The sequence below is a fragment of the Vanacampus margaritifer genome, chromosome 1 (assembly GCF_051991255.1).
Source record: "Vanacampus margaritifer isolate UIUO_Vmar chromosome 1, RoL_Vmar_1.0, whole genome shotgun sequence".
NCBI classification, from domain to species: Eukaryota; Metazoa; Chordata; class Actinopteri; order Syngnathiformes; family Syngnathidae; genus Vanacampus; species Vanacampus margaritifer.
This window is the reverse complement of record NC_135432.1, coordinates 54,557,703-54,571,521: the sequence shown is the minus strand read 5'-3', so window position 1 is coordinate 54,571,521 and position 13,819 is coordinate 54,557,703. Positions and strand designations below refer to the sequence as shown.

The following is a 13,819-nucleotide window of genomic DNA, read 5'->3' as shown; positions in this document are numbered from 1 at the left end:
TTTTGAAAAAACTTCTATGCCGCTCTACAAGTCAAAATGTGGTATTTTGGTTAATATTGCGTTAGTGGAATATGAGTTAAGCAGCAAAATACAGCACTTTTTATCAATATTAGAAGGCCAAAATGACAGTTGCTCAGGTCTCTGGTATCAACCAATCACAGCTCAGCTTCAGAAAACCAGTGAGCTGTGATTGGTCATTGCCTGAGCAACTGTGATTTCATCTTTGTTCGACAGCAAGTGGCAAAATGGCCGCCCGAGATGAGTTATAATATATATGTAACTCATATTCCACAAATGTAATGTTAATCAAAATGTCATGTTTAGACTCTAAGGTCTCATATAACCTATTGACAAGAAATATTTATGTGCCTGATCCTATTCGTCGACGGGGCGGGACCAGCTGTTTATTAGGCCCAATGGCCACCATGCCCCTAAATCGAACATGCGTCGAAAAAGGTTTGCAAATGCAGGGAATATGTTCCAAAAAATACCCGCAGTATGTGAAATCCACAAAGTAGCCAGCTGTGTTTTTTTTTGTTTTTACATTTAAAATGTTTTAAGGCTGTAAAACTCAATCTTAGACAGGTATAAACATTTTCTCATATTTCTCTCTTGCTTAAACACAAAATGCAAACCTTGAAGATTAAAAAAAAAAAAATACTACTGTAAAAAAAATAATATATATATACAGTATATATAAATTGCACTTAACTCTTTCACTGCCATTGACGGTTATAGACGTCAAAAATTCATTTGAACTATTTCTATTTAACATTTTTTTCCCACTTTTGTTAACAAGAGTATGAAAACCTAGATTTTTTTAAATTTATTGTACATTTAGAACAGATGTAAAATTTGTGATTAATCATGAGTTAACTAGTGAAGTCATGCGGTTACTTACAATTAAAAATTGTAATCGTGATTTAAAAAAAAAAAGATTAAAAATTAGGGGCGTCAGGCGATCACAATTTTTAATCATATTTAATCGCATGACTTTTTTTAATAACAAAATTTGATATCGTTCTAAATGTCCAATATTTTTTCTCTCTAGGTTTTCATACTCTTAACAAAAGAGAAAAAAAATTAACTAATATTAATAGTTGAATTAATTTATGGCAGTGAATGAGTAAAAAAGAAAGAAAAAAAAAGGTGAACCTTGTTATAGAGAGTACTCGAGATCCCAACTTTATATATCTTGTTAATATTAACGCTGAAAAAAGCATCAAGAATCGGTTGCAATCAGCGTATCAAATAGAACATCAGAATACTCACAGCAGTAATAAAGACCATGTAGTGTCCATAAATCTTTATTTATGTTCCTTTTATAAATGATTGATATCATTAGTCTTTTAAAGTGTGGGAGAGGGGGCGTGGGGGGGGGTCAAAGCAGAACAATCCCACCATGTGCGCCATAACAGCAGCATAAATTGTGCTCTAAACAATGAATTTCAGTATTACTTGACAGTGATTATTAACTGACCCTGAGTTACATCATAAGGGCCATCAACAACAGAAAAGCTGAAATTAAAGGATAACCTTTGTCAGATGTTGAACAGAAAACATATGATATGAGGAAAGGTGATACATAAACTCTTGATTCATATTATTATAGAGATTCACAACTTTACAGAGAATTGTGGGAGCCTCTTTCTGAGAAATAACTTATCTTTTCTTAAACATGGTGTTTGGAAACATCTTTGGTAAATTACACAACTCATGGAAATTAGCTTTATTTTACAGCCGAGTGCCCTGAAGTCCCATTCTGACAAGCAGTGATTCAGCAGGACAAAATGTACGTATGCAGTACAATCATCAAACAGTGGAGGGCAGCATATTTCAACGTCTTGCACCAGTAAAGCTCAGAACACCACGTGGAGCGGAAAACGTACTGTATCTATCAAACTCTTGAATGTGCACTTGAAAAAAACAACCCACACCACATTTGCATCAACGTGATTTTTTTTTTCTTCTCCATCTTACACCATCTTTGCAGTGAAATTCATTTTGTCTTCAGTGTGAAGGGATCATGTCTCTCCTCCATCAGCAATACCCGCCTCTGCACCGTTTGATTTCTCTGCTGCATCTGAAGCTGGGAAACAGAGGATGAGTTGTTTTGTTGAAAAAGTGTGCAAAATGATCTGAGGTGACTCATTGGATAAAACGAGTGCGATTGAAAAAAAGCTCCCGTTTTTGAAAGACTTCTATTATCCTGTATATGAAAGATTAGGTATAGTTTTGATTAAGGATGTTTGATACCACTTTTTTTTTTAGACTGATAACAGTACGAGTATTCACTCTGAGTGCGAATTTTTTTAAGCGAATCTTTCATTTTTCAAAGCAAATTTACTGTTCTTCTTTTGAGAATATTGAGGGGACTCCGCCGCTGTAGGTGGCAGTATACACCATAGAGATGTGATACACCAGTTATTTAAAAGAAGAAGAACAGGAAGCAACTGCGCCGTGCGATGATGTCGTTTGAGTTTTCTTTTGTAATTCTTGATAAGCCGTAGCGTTTCTTTGATGTTTTCCATTGAAAATTGCATTCATGTTCCCTGCTTTAATTAATTCCAAAAAGATTTCTGTTGCCAGCGGTTGGTTATTCGCAAAACCTGTTTCCACAGCCAAAATTAGCATTTTGCTTTTTTTTTGATACGCTTCAAAATCCACACGCTCCTAGCGTAAAACCTTTTTTTTGCGAATTTTGGGCCCTTTTTTGAATTTCCTGCATTTCCATTTGGTTTTATTTTCGCATTTCTTGAAAATTCTAATAAAAATTGGTAGATGAAAACTCAACTACTGATACCAACACCTCTGGTACTTTTGATGTACAGTATAACATTTAACACATTGACAAAAAATTAGGAACAAATAACTTTCTTTCTGAAGCCGAGAAATACATATTCAATGTGAGATTTTGTTTGCCTTAAGTATCTGTGGCTGTTATTGGCAGGCTCCACGAGTACCGATACCTCCTTAAAATAAGACTGGTATCATACTTGCCCATCTCTATTTAAGATGCTAGGCTAATTATGGTGAGAGTCAAAATATGAATGAAATGTAACTTCTCTAATTCAGTGGCGCCTTGAGAAAAGACTGAAGATGACATCACAGTTGCTCAGGGCTCAGGCAACGACCAATCACAGCTCAGCAGTTTTCTGAAGCTGAGCTGTTATTGGCCATTACCTTAGATCTGAGCAACTGTGATGTCATTTTCACATCAGCAAGTGGCAAAATGGCCGCCTTCTGATATTGATAAAAACTGCTGGATTTGGCTGCTTCACTCATATTCCACTAACGCAATATTATACCAAAATGCCGTATTCAGATTAGTGGAGCTACGATTGTCAAAACCTTTTTTGGGGTTGACTTTCCCTTTAATACATATAAATTGTAAATTCAAAAAACGTGAATTGATAGCTCTTTCTTACCCATGATGCTCTCGGTCTGTGCTGGCTGTCCTGCAGTCGGCTCCGTTGCATCGGCGTTCTCCACATCTGCGGCCTTTGTTTTGGGTTTCTTTGCAACAGGTGGTGGCATCTTGACTTTATTTGTCGACTCCACCTCCTTGACCACCGTGGTAGAAATGTCTTGGCTTTTCTGTGAGAGGGTCTTGGCATCTATCCCCAACCTCTTGTTCTTGGAGAAGATGAAGCTCGCTGTGCTGGTTGGAGACGGACTGTGGCCTTTCGGTGACGTGGGCGATTGCAAGCTGAGGCGAAGGGCGGGGCTGTCTTTTGACCTGGCAGCCGTCCGCAGGCGGATGGCCTCCTGTAGGTTCATGGACGGTTGAGGAGAGGCGGGCATTGCCGGAGACTTGAGGGCTGGGGGTGAAGGTGCCGGTGGGACGGCGACAACGGACTGGGGCTGGGGAGGAGCTGGCAGGGAGGTGACAATGGCAGGTGGCGACGTGGATGTAGGCGAGGATATTATCAGGGATCTTCTAATGGGCTTCTGTGGGGCCTCGGTATTGGGTTGGGGGGATGGGATCGGGTTGCTCGGTTGCTGGATTTTCAAACCGTCCTCAGCTTGACCTTGCTCCTGAGCTGCTGGAGGTTCGGGGCTGCTGTTAACGTGCCGCAGCTTGACCATCTGCAGAAGGGAAGGGGTGACAACTGGGATGGATTCCTCTTGAATATTGTCAGGAGGAGGTTCAGGGTTTGTCTTCTCTGTGCTTGCAGGACTTGTCTGGCGCAAAAGATTGTCAAGACCCCCAACAGGAAGAGGCGGCGGCGCAGGAATGCTTACAGGTGGAGATGGCTGTGGTTCGTCAGGCCTCTGTGGTGACGGGAGGGGGCCGGAATTTCTCGGTGGTGCAGTGGGGGCCTCGGTATTTGGGAGTGTAATTTCAGTTGAAGGGAGACGTTCTAAGGGAGGTGGCGGTGGAACACTTTGTGGGGGAGTAAGTGTACCGTTACATGAAATCAACTTACTTTGAGATTCTGATGAGATGACCTCGGAGTCTGATTTTAGGGATTCACTTGGTGGTGGAGGTGGAATACTTTGTGGTGGATACAGTTTGGAAGCCAGGGTTTCTTTTTCCGGTTCTTCAGGAATCGCCTCTTCGGAACACACGGTTGTGACTGTTTCTGGAGGCACAAGTGGGGGCTGACTAACCTGAGCAGGGGGTTCTTCTTTCACATTGACCAAAGGTGGTGGGACAGGCTGTGTAGCTAACACAGCTGGAGCCACTTCTGGGGGCGGTGGCGGCGGCGGAACCTTTTGAGAGACCACTTTCGGTGGTGAAGCAATGACTTCTTTCATTCTCACAGGGATGGCGGCTATAACTGGTGGAGGTGGGGCTGCGTATGCTGGTGGAGGGGGGATATTCACGGGAGGTGGTGGAGGTGCAAGCCCATGTGATGCTACAGAATCCTTTGGTCCAGGTTCGGCTGTCACAATAATGGTTGGCGTTGTGGAAGAGGTGTGACGTTCTGTGATGGCTACTGTAGCAGGTGACGCGGAAAACCCGTCTTCGCTAATTAACGGAGGAGGCGGAAGGGGGAAATCTAACTCGTCAGGCACACTGACCACTTGCATGATTGGTGGAGGTGGTAGGGGCCAGGATGAATCGGGGGCGTGGTTTACCTGCTGCTTGCCGGGGGGCTCTGGGGGGAAGTGTGCAGGGGGAGGGGAAGGGGACGTGCGTGTTAATGAAATGGCGTGTATGATGTCCACTTTTGGCGTTTCCTCTGCAGCTTGCGCGGGTGCGTTTTTGACCACGCCGCCCCTTATTGCCAGTCTTTCTTCCCTTTTTGCGACCGCTTTCACCAACATTCCGCTCAATATATCACTTACGCGTACCTTCTCATCGTTCTGTTTCACGTTGCCATTTTCCCCTAAATCTACATTCTCAGTCAGTCTTTCATTGCTGATTTTGTGAACCTCGTTCACATTCAAAAGTGCACTTTCTTGAGCTTTCTGCGCCATTCCATTCGTAGACTCCACAGTAGTAGTCAGATTGTTCGCTTTCCTTTCTCCCTCTGTAGACACAGATGCAGTCGACCTCTGTTGTCTCCTGTCTTTTGGATTCTTTTTTATGATAGCATAGACGTTGTCTGGGGCTGGCGGTCCCAGAAGCAACTCAAAGGTGCGCTTGTTGTGAGCCCAAACTTCCGGAGGAGGGGCTGGAGGTGCATGGACTTTAGGGTGCGGAGGGATGTCGAAGAGTTCTCTCAAAGTCCTCACAGAAGGGCTGATACTTTCACAATCTATATTTGCTGTTTGAGACTTGGGGTCCTTGGAGGATGTTGTGTTTTCGTTAGTTTCCAAATGTGTGAGGGGAGATGGCGATGAGGCGCCAGGAAACAACCTTTGGAGCTTTGCTAGAATTCCTCTTTTGTGTTTTGGTGAGGAGCTGTAAGGCTGAAGCTGTGGAGATGTGCAGTCTTGGCTGGAGTAGCCACTGGACGGAGAGGTTATTTTGCTTACTTTATTCTCCTGCGGTGGTTCCCACTTTTCTTGTGAACAAGAAACCGTTTCTTCCGCCTTGGTTGAGTCACTTGCCTGAGGTGATTTTGCCATACGAAATAAGACAGAGCCTGTCGAGTCATCCAGAGAGCTGGTGTCCCCGTTGTAGCCGGGACTATCTATGGACCTTACAGGAGAAGCTTCAGGCTCGTCAGTTCCCCCACCTAAAGCTGAGCCGCTTTGAGGAAACGTCTCCTTTGAAACGACCACCGCCTCTGCTAAATCTCGTGACCGCCGCTTCATTTTGTTGTGCAGAGAATAGGAGCGGCTTGGGGGCGGAGGCGCCCTTTTGGGCTTCAAAACAGAGAGGCTGCGCGCAAAGGGTCCCTCCCTCTCAGCGCCACGTTCCTTGCTAATGAGCTTCCCATTAACTGTGACTTTGATGGAGTCGGTATCTTTGTCTTGTGAGGTCTCCTTTCTCGACATATTGCCGCTGGAGATGGTTGAGGAATCTGACACCAAAGTCTCAGACGACTCAGAGTGGCTCCAACCGGAAGTGTCCGACAGGTTGTAGGGATTGTGGCGGTAGGCTGAGCTGATTTTGGAGCCTCTGGAGGAAGTGGTTCTAATGGAGGTACGGGATGGTGAAGGGCTGGACAGAAGAAGGCTGCTCTTGCTGACAGTGCGGAGGCTGTTGCGGCTTTGGCCTCGGCTGATCTCCACCACTTCAATGGATGGTGGCAACACAGCATTGGGAATGATTTTGGACATGTAAGCAGCCTGTGGGGACATTGACATGACTGGGGAGGGCATCTCCTGCTGGTTATTGCCAGTGGTCATGGAAGCAACAGCCAATGAGCGAGGCCTCTGCCCATCCATCAATTCCGGTCCCAGTCGGTGCAGCAAGGCCAGGTCGTCCATGTGATCAGCATGAATCTGCTTAACTTGGTCCTCGCTGATGGGCTGGATGAGGTTTTGGCCAGACTCAGCGTCACTCTCGCCGTTGAAATGCTCTTCCTCGTCTAACTTTGAAGACATTGTACGTCCAACTCTGTCCAACCCTGATGGAAGGAAAACTCATTAACAAAGATTCTGCAGGTGGTGCAAATCACCTTTGAATTATACTTTTGTCGTTTTAATATGAAACTGTGCTTTTTGTTCTTTGTATACATGAGACGTGATGAGACGTCAGTTTGACTGGGACAGTCTCAGATTTTGAGCCTTGTGTCCCGTGTCCCAGAAGATTTTGCAAACCCCATTTTGTCTTGATGTTACACAAGGTCCAAACAACTAAGATTCAGCACATGACTAGCGGTTATATTTGGTGAGACTTTTTTTGTATATTTGATTTTTAGTGAAATGGTCTTGGTTTTTAAAGAGGAAGTCAAAAGTCAAACCAAGAAACAATTCTTGCCAATAATATGCTCTATGCAGCCACTAGTCTAAATACAGTATTCTGGTTAATGCTACATTATGGAAATATGAGATAAGCAGCAAAATCCAGCATTTTTTTAATTTTTCATTTTTCATTTCACTATCAGAAGGCGACCATTTTGCCACTTGCTGTTAAGTGAAAATGACTTCACAGTTGCTCAGGTCTCAGGTAACAACCAATCACAGCTCAGCTTCAGGAAACAGGTGAGCTTTGATCGGTCATTAACCTGAGCCCTGAGCAACATTGATGTCATCTTCAATCGACAGCAAGTAGCACAATGGCCGCCCTTGGAGATGGATAAAAATGGCTAGAATTTTGCTTCATAACTCTTATTCCACAAATGTAATATTAGAATGTCATGTTTGACTACTGGGGTCACATATATTATTGTCAAGAAATGTTTAAGATTGACTTCTCTTTAATTTCGAAAATCTGGTCACCATAAGTATACAAATACATAAGGAGTTTTTGTCCACCCAACATGTGTAAAATTAAACAATCAAGTCAATCTTTGGTTATCTACCTATAAGGACGTAACAAAAACAGTTTTGAATTTTAAAAAATTGGTTTTAATTTAACAGAACTGCATCAAATCAGTATTTTAAATGTATAGTCCTTTAATTGTGTCACATGTATCAAGACTAAAGACACATATCAAATGGTCTTTTATGAGAAATACACACAAGGTATAAATTGGTTTGACGTTAAAGCTGCACTTTGTAACAATTTGCCCCAAAATATTTTTACAATAGCCTTTTTATTTGACCATTTATAACTGAAATATTTTTTATTTAGTAAATTAACACCTTAGCTGTTCATAATGGGAACTCCTGCAAGCCTCTGGCTGTTTTCTGACTGAATTTGGGTTCAAATGTCCTGCCCTCATCTACGCATTGTGTACGTGAAGAAGGACGTGTGCAGTTTCATTTTTCGGTCATTGGTGGCAGTAGCGATTTGAGATTAAATTTTCTGCATTCAGTAGCTTTAACTCATTCACTGCCATTGTCGGCTATAGATGTAAAAAATTCATTTGACCCCCCCCCCCCCCCATTTTTGTTGACAAGAGTATGAAAACCTACATTTTTTTTTATTGTTATAGAACAGAAATAAAATGTGTGATTAATCGTGAGATAACTAGTGAAGTCATGCGATTAATTACGACAAAAAAATTGTAATTACCTGACAGCCTTAATTTTTAATAATCTTTTCTTTAAAAAAAAATAAATAAAAAAAATAAAGAATTTTATTTTTTATTTTTTTTAAAGAAAAGATTATTAAAAATTAGGGGCATCAGGCGATTAAAATTTGTAATCGTAATTAATCGCATGACTCCACAAATTTTTTATCTGTTCTAAATGTACAAAAAAAAGGTTTTCATACTCTACAAAAATGAAGAAAAAAAAGTTAAACTAATAGAAATTGTTCAAATGAATTTTTGACGTCTATAGCTGTCAATGGCAGTGAATGGGTTAATGATGACTTGTTGTTTCTTCAAATGTAATTAACTTGAATAGTTTAATGACTGTTACAGTTTTTTTCACTTGGGAAAATACAGTGTATTTTTTAAAATTGGAAAAAAATGTTAGGTCAACCCCCACAATGGATTGTGTTTAGTCTTAGAGATTCCAATGTACAATACACTATACACACTTATCTTGTTTTGAATCAAAGCGGTCAACAATCTGTTCTCCAAATCAGATATTATTCACTGTGATACGTTTCAAACATAGGCTCCATACCGAGTTCTCGCTGAACATGCCGAGGGATGCCTGCCACGGTCCTCCTGTGTCGTTTTCGTGTCCTGCCTTTTTCTGGCTGCTTCCCAGAGTTCAAAGGCCTGAATGTTGAACCTGGTCAAACAGAGAGGTGCAAAAAAAAAAAAAAGTCTCTTGACATTATCATACAAATGAAAACATACTGAAAGTAAACTCAACATATAGGAAATAGACTAATAAAATGATTACGCTAAAATCCTCACTGATTGTTTTTTTTTTTACCTTGCCTGGTGAGACCAGAGCGTGAGGATCTGGTAGACACAGACGATTGCATAGAGGCAACAGAGGACGCGTCAGGAATGGTGCTGTCAGTCGTGAACCCTCCACTTTCCCCATCCGTCTGGGCTGTCATTGTCGACTGACACGGGTACAAGACAACCGCGGTTAATACAAGTCCAATTTAGGTTGCGATGTCACTTACGGTCACTTACAGTTGTGCTTTCATTATCTTGAAACTCCATTCCAGCATTGTTATCTATAAAAAAACAAACATTTAAACCTCCACTTTTGCAATGCGTTAAATGAAATGCGTTTTCAACCAGAGTTATGGCATGTAACGTCTACAAGAGCTTTTATACCTTCCTTTTGCATCATTTTCAAGCCTTCCAAGGCCTCACTGTGAAGGTCCTCAAGGTACTTGGGCCTGCTGGCCTCAATGAACACGTTCTCCTGGAGCAGCGGAGGAGGCAGGGTCTTATCATCATGCAGATTTAGCACGGCTTGAGAGAGAGAGAACAAGAAAGCGAGGGGAAGTGATCAGTAAAGTACATTGCTGGTCTAACAGCAGATTAGTTGCCTACATGGAGCCCAAAGAGGCAATCATTTAAATCCAAACAAACAAATGTTGAGAGCAAAGAAGAGAAAGAATATGTGCGAGATTAAACCTTTGTTTCCACTCCTGAATTCAGGATTAAATTTTGCCTTTGACAAAGGCGGATTATCAAATCAAAAATCGACTTTCCTGCAATTAATGATGGGATTTACACATTCTTCTGGACTATTTCTAATCTCATTAGACGGTGAAAAGTGGATCAATGAAACTGCCTCATTTAATTGTACATTTGTAGTAATATATATTTTTTGCTTAGGTTATTTGGGGATAGCAGCAATCACGTGATAAGAACCATGGATTCAAACCTGATTTGAGATCCAAATGACTTTCAGTCACATGTGCACCTCAAACCTGATGAACCACTTTGAATGGCTAATGAACGTCGCACATTCTCACACTCAGATCATCATCGCTGCTTTCCATGTAACTGTACACAGCTCTTAATTTCTTTATCCGACATCTCGGCTACACAAAAATACGATTTTGTCAACAATCACTTGAATTTATCGGCCACTTGCCTCAGCGGCCACATGCTTGAAACTATTCATTGTCAGCACTTTTTTTGAAACAGCATTCCAAACACACACCAGATATTTCCTATGAACAATATTACTATGACAATGTATTGTTCTCTCATTATAGAGAATGTTTAGTTACAGGGTCAAAATATTGAAATTGACTTCCAGAAGCAGTCCTGATCACGTTATGTCCATAAAGCAATCTGCATTACTGAAACGATCAGAATCTGTACGTGCTGCCTTCACTTACCTTTCTTCTTGACTGTGGGAAAGCAGTAGAAATGAGAGCTAAGTTCATTAGTCAAAAGCACCACCATGACTTCTTTTATAGCCCGTCAGTGATCCCAAAGTGAAACCGAACTTGGTATAAAATGTCTTAAACAAAACAAGGTGAAAATCCACATGTATTGTAAACAGACTGTCCGACCAGGAGGAAATGATGATCTGTGTTGTTTTTGAAAAGTTGTTTTTGTCACTTCCATTCAAAAGTGGAGAATGTCTCAACAGCCAATAGACAATCGGAGCTCAGGCACTAATCCCGTGGAGCCTAATTCCTGCCATCCCCTCTTGCTGCCCATCTGCAAACACCCTGATTGGTCAATGGGGATCAAACAGCCGTCATACATGTAAACAGCAAAGGAAGAATTGTTTTCAGGGATTTGATGGACAAGAACAACTTTAACATATTGTATTAAAAATTCATAGTAAAAATGTGACGTTTCCTAAACCCCCCTGTATTCAAGCGTAGGCTTATAAATTAGCCACAAGGGGGAGCATGTAGACTGAGTTAAATGAACTCCTAAAACAAGATCAAAAACATGTTTGAAAAGAGGTCTGGAGCTCCACAGCACATGGTTACACATGTGAAATGTGTTCCCCGTAGTCTTGGCACAACTTTGTCGCACACTTCCGGATACACGGAATATACAACATCTGAACAAATGCAGAACGTTCTCATGCTTACAAGTCGGCTGAATAGCTCAGACAAAAAAGTCGTTTGCAGAATAAAAACAAAACCTGGCGGCATAAGAGTTGATTTGGACACATGGGGAAACGAGACAGTGTCTAGTTACGATGGCTGAACACGCTTGACAGGAGTGGCGTGGGTGGGGTGCGACTGGTAGTTAATGAGGAGCTTCTATAAACTATCACTAGTTACACTCCAATATGTGTGCGTATTAATCACTGACCTCTTAAAAGCACCATCTGTCCGTGGTGGATTGACAGTATTAACAGGCTGGAAGTGATTATGTATCAAATCCAGGCTGATGTTTACATCTTGGATTTGAATCAACTTCCTAAATCCAGTGTACATGATCCTGCGTAACCAGTCTATTCAAGTTCCAGAGCTCAGTCACCCAAAAGGGAAAACATTGTGTGACAGAAAATCTGCTTATGGAAATATGATTACATTCAAGAGCCATAGTGTAAATAATAATTCTCTTTATAGTTCGAAAAGGACAAAAGGGGTTCAGTAATATGTAAATAAGGAATGTATTGGCTAGCACAATATTCATCATTTGGTTTCAAGAATGCCTCTTGTTAATCAAAACAGTGTTTTGTTCACAAAAGGCAGAATTTGATGCGTTCGATTTAAAAGGGGTGGCTAATGAGGTTGCCGACTTTTTTCTTTTTTTAATTCACCTGACAATCTGCTTTATAAGAACTCTGATGGCCTTTTTTTTTTCAAATTGTTGTTGCCCTCAAAGAGGTCAAATTGTCCTTTGCTTGAAATCAGCCTGTCAGATGAAAATATAAAAAAGAGCGTTAGATCTACACAACAATTCCAGTGACACAATTATGAGTTGTTGTTTTTAAACCTATTGTTTGACAGGTGGGGATTACTTTTGTTGCAGCTTCACAGAGGGACAAGTGACATTACATTGTAAGTGGATTATGCACGACTAAAAACAATTTGTGGGAATGAGTCCAAGTGGTATATGCAGAATGTGTTAGAAGAAAAAGTAACATTTTGAGATTTGGAAACAACCCCCTTGAATGCACCACTGACTATTAATGATGAAAAGATTTGCACTCACAACAACATTAGGTACACCATAACAGTCAATTAAGGTCCAATCTAAAAGTTACAGTATGCCTAAAATGTCATCATTACAAACACAATCTTTGTACATCCACAAGATCAAAATAGAAACAGGTTTGAATATGATGTTGCAGTTCTACACCAAGCAACTTGCAACGTCAAGATACAATACAGACATAACTGACTCACAGAGTCAATCGAAAGCATATTCATCATAACACATTTAGAACAAGTTGAATTTTTTTTTATAATGATCTAGTGAAAACGTTTTTGAAAAATTCAATATAAAGGCATTGTTGTCAAATCAATCGCCCTTCAGACGGACCAGCAAAATAAGCACACAAAAAACTAAACCCATGCACACTGTTGTCCTCCCAGACTATTTAGAACATGAATTCTAATATCTGCTAACAAAACTGTATTATTCTATTCACAATAGTATATTATCTTCACTTTTGTAGGATTTCTATTGGCTACGTTCTTGGCTTCCAGTACTGTACAGTACGTAGCGTACGGTACTATTATTTTTTTCCTACCATATTTCAGCCTCTATGTTTTGCCATGCCAAACTAAACGTCTCCAGGGACTTCAGAATCAGCACTGCAGTGCTGGCTGATGCAACTTAAACCGTATTTACAACGTGACTGTTTCTTTAACCAATCATTTTTCAAATGTGTCCCTCGATTGGTTGATCAGAGCAAACTTGTTTACAAGCAAAACACACATACATTAATCATCATCTCTGGTGTATGATGTTATTTGTTGTTGAGTTTTTGTTTTTAGGTTTTTATCATTCATTATTTTTATTCTGGGTGGCTCCAAATGATGTAAGTAGCACAGTTACCTGCTCTTAACTCACTTACTGCCGTTGACGGATATAGACGTCAAAAATTCATTTGAACTATTTCTATTAGTTAAAAATGTTTTCCCGCTTTTGTTAACAAGAGTATGAAAAGCAAGGGGGAAATTATTGTACATTTAGATCAGATATAAAATTTGTGATTAATCGTGAGTTAACTATTGGAGTCATGCGATTAATTACAATTAAAAATGTTAATCGCCTGATGCCCTAATTTTTAATAAGATTTTCTTTTTTGAAAAAAAAAAAGATTATTTAAAAAAAGAAAAGATTATTAAAAATTAGGTCGTCAGGCGATACATTTTTTAAATTGTAATTAATCACATGACTTCAATAGTTAACTCATGATTAATCACACATTTTATATCTGTTCTAAATGTACAATAAAAACTTTTTCTAGGTTTTCATACTCTTGTTAACAAAAGTGGAAAAAATGTTTAAGTAATAGA

General features: G+C 40.4%; 1 protein-coding gene across 2 annotated transcripts in view; it reads right to left on the bottom strand.

Moving 5' to 3' along the window:
• Positions 1-1,291: 1,291 nt before the first annotated feature.
• Positions 1,292-13,819, bottom strand: part of LOC144039575 (uncharacterized) — a 32,622-nt gene continuing 20,094 nt past the window's right edge. For both annotated transcript variants that reach the window (XM_077553195.1, XM_077553114.1), the window contains exons 3-8: positions 9,696-9,836; positions 9,549-9,592; positions 9,340-9,475; positions 9,082-9,192; positions 3,429-6,968; positions 1,292-2,089 (exon numbers count right to left, since the gene is read on the bottom strand). In XM_077553195.1, coding sequence (XP_077409321.1) covers positions 2,025-2,089; positions 3,429-6,968; positions 9,082-9,192; positions 9,340-9,475; positions 9,549-9,592; positions 9,696-9,836 — 4,037 coding nt within the window. In that variant the 3' untranslated portion in view covers positions 1,292-2,024. The remainder of the gene's footprint in view (positions 2,090-3,428; positions 6,969-9,081; positions 9,193-9,339; positions 9,476-9,548; positions 9,593-9,695; positions 9,837-13,819) is intronic.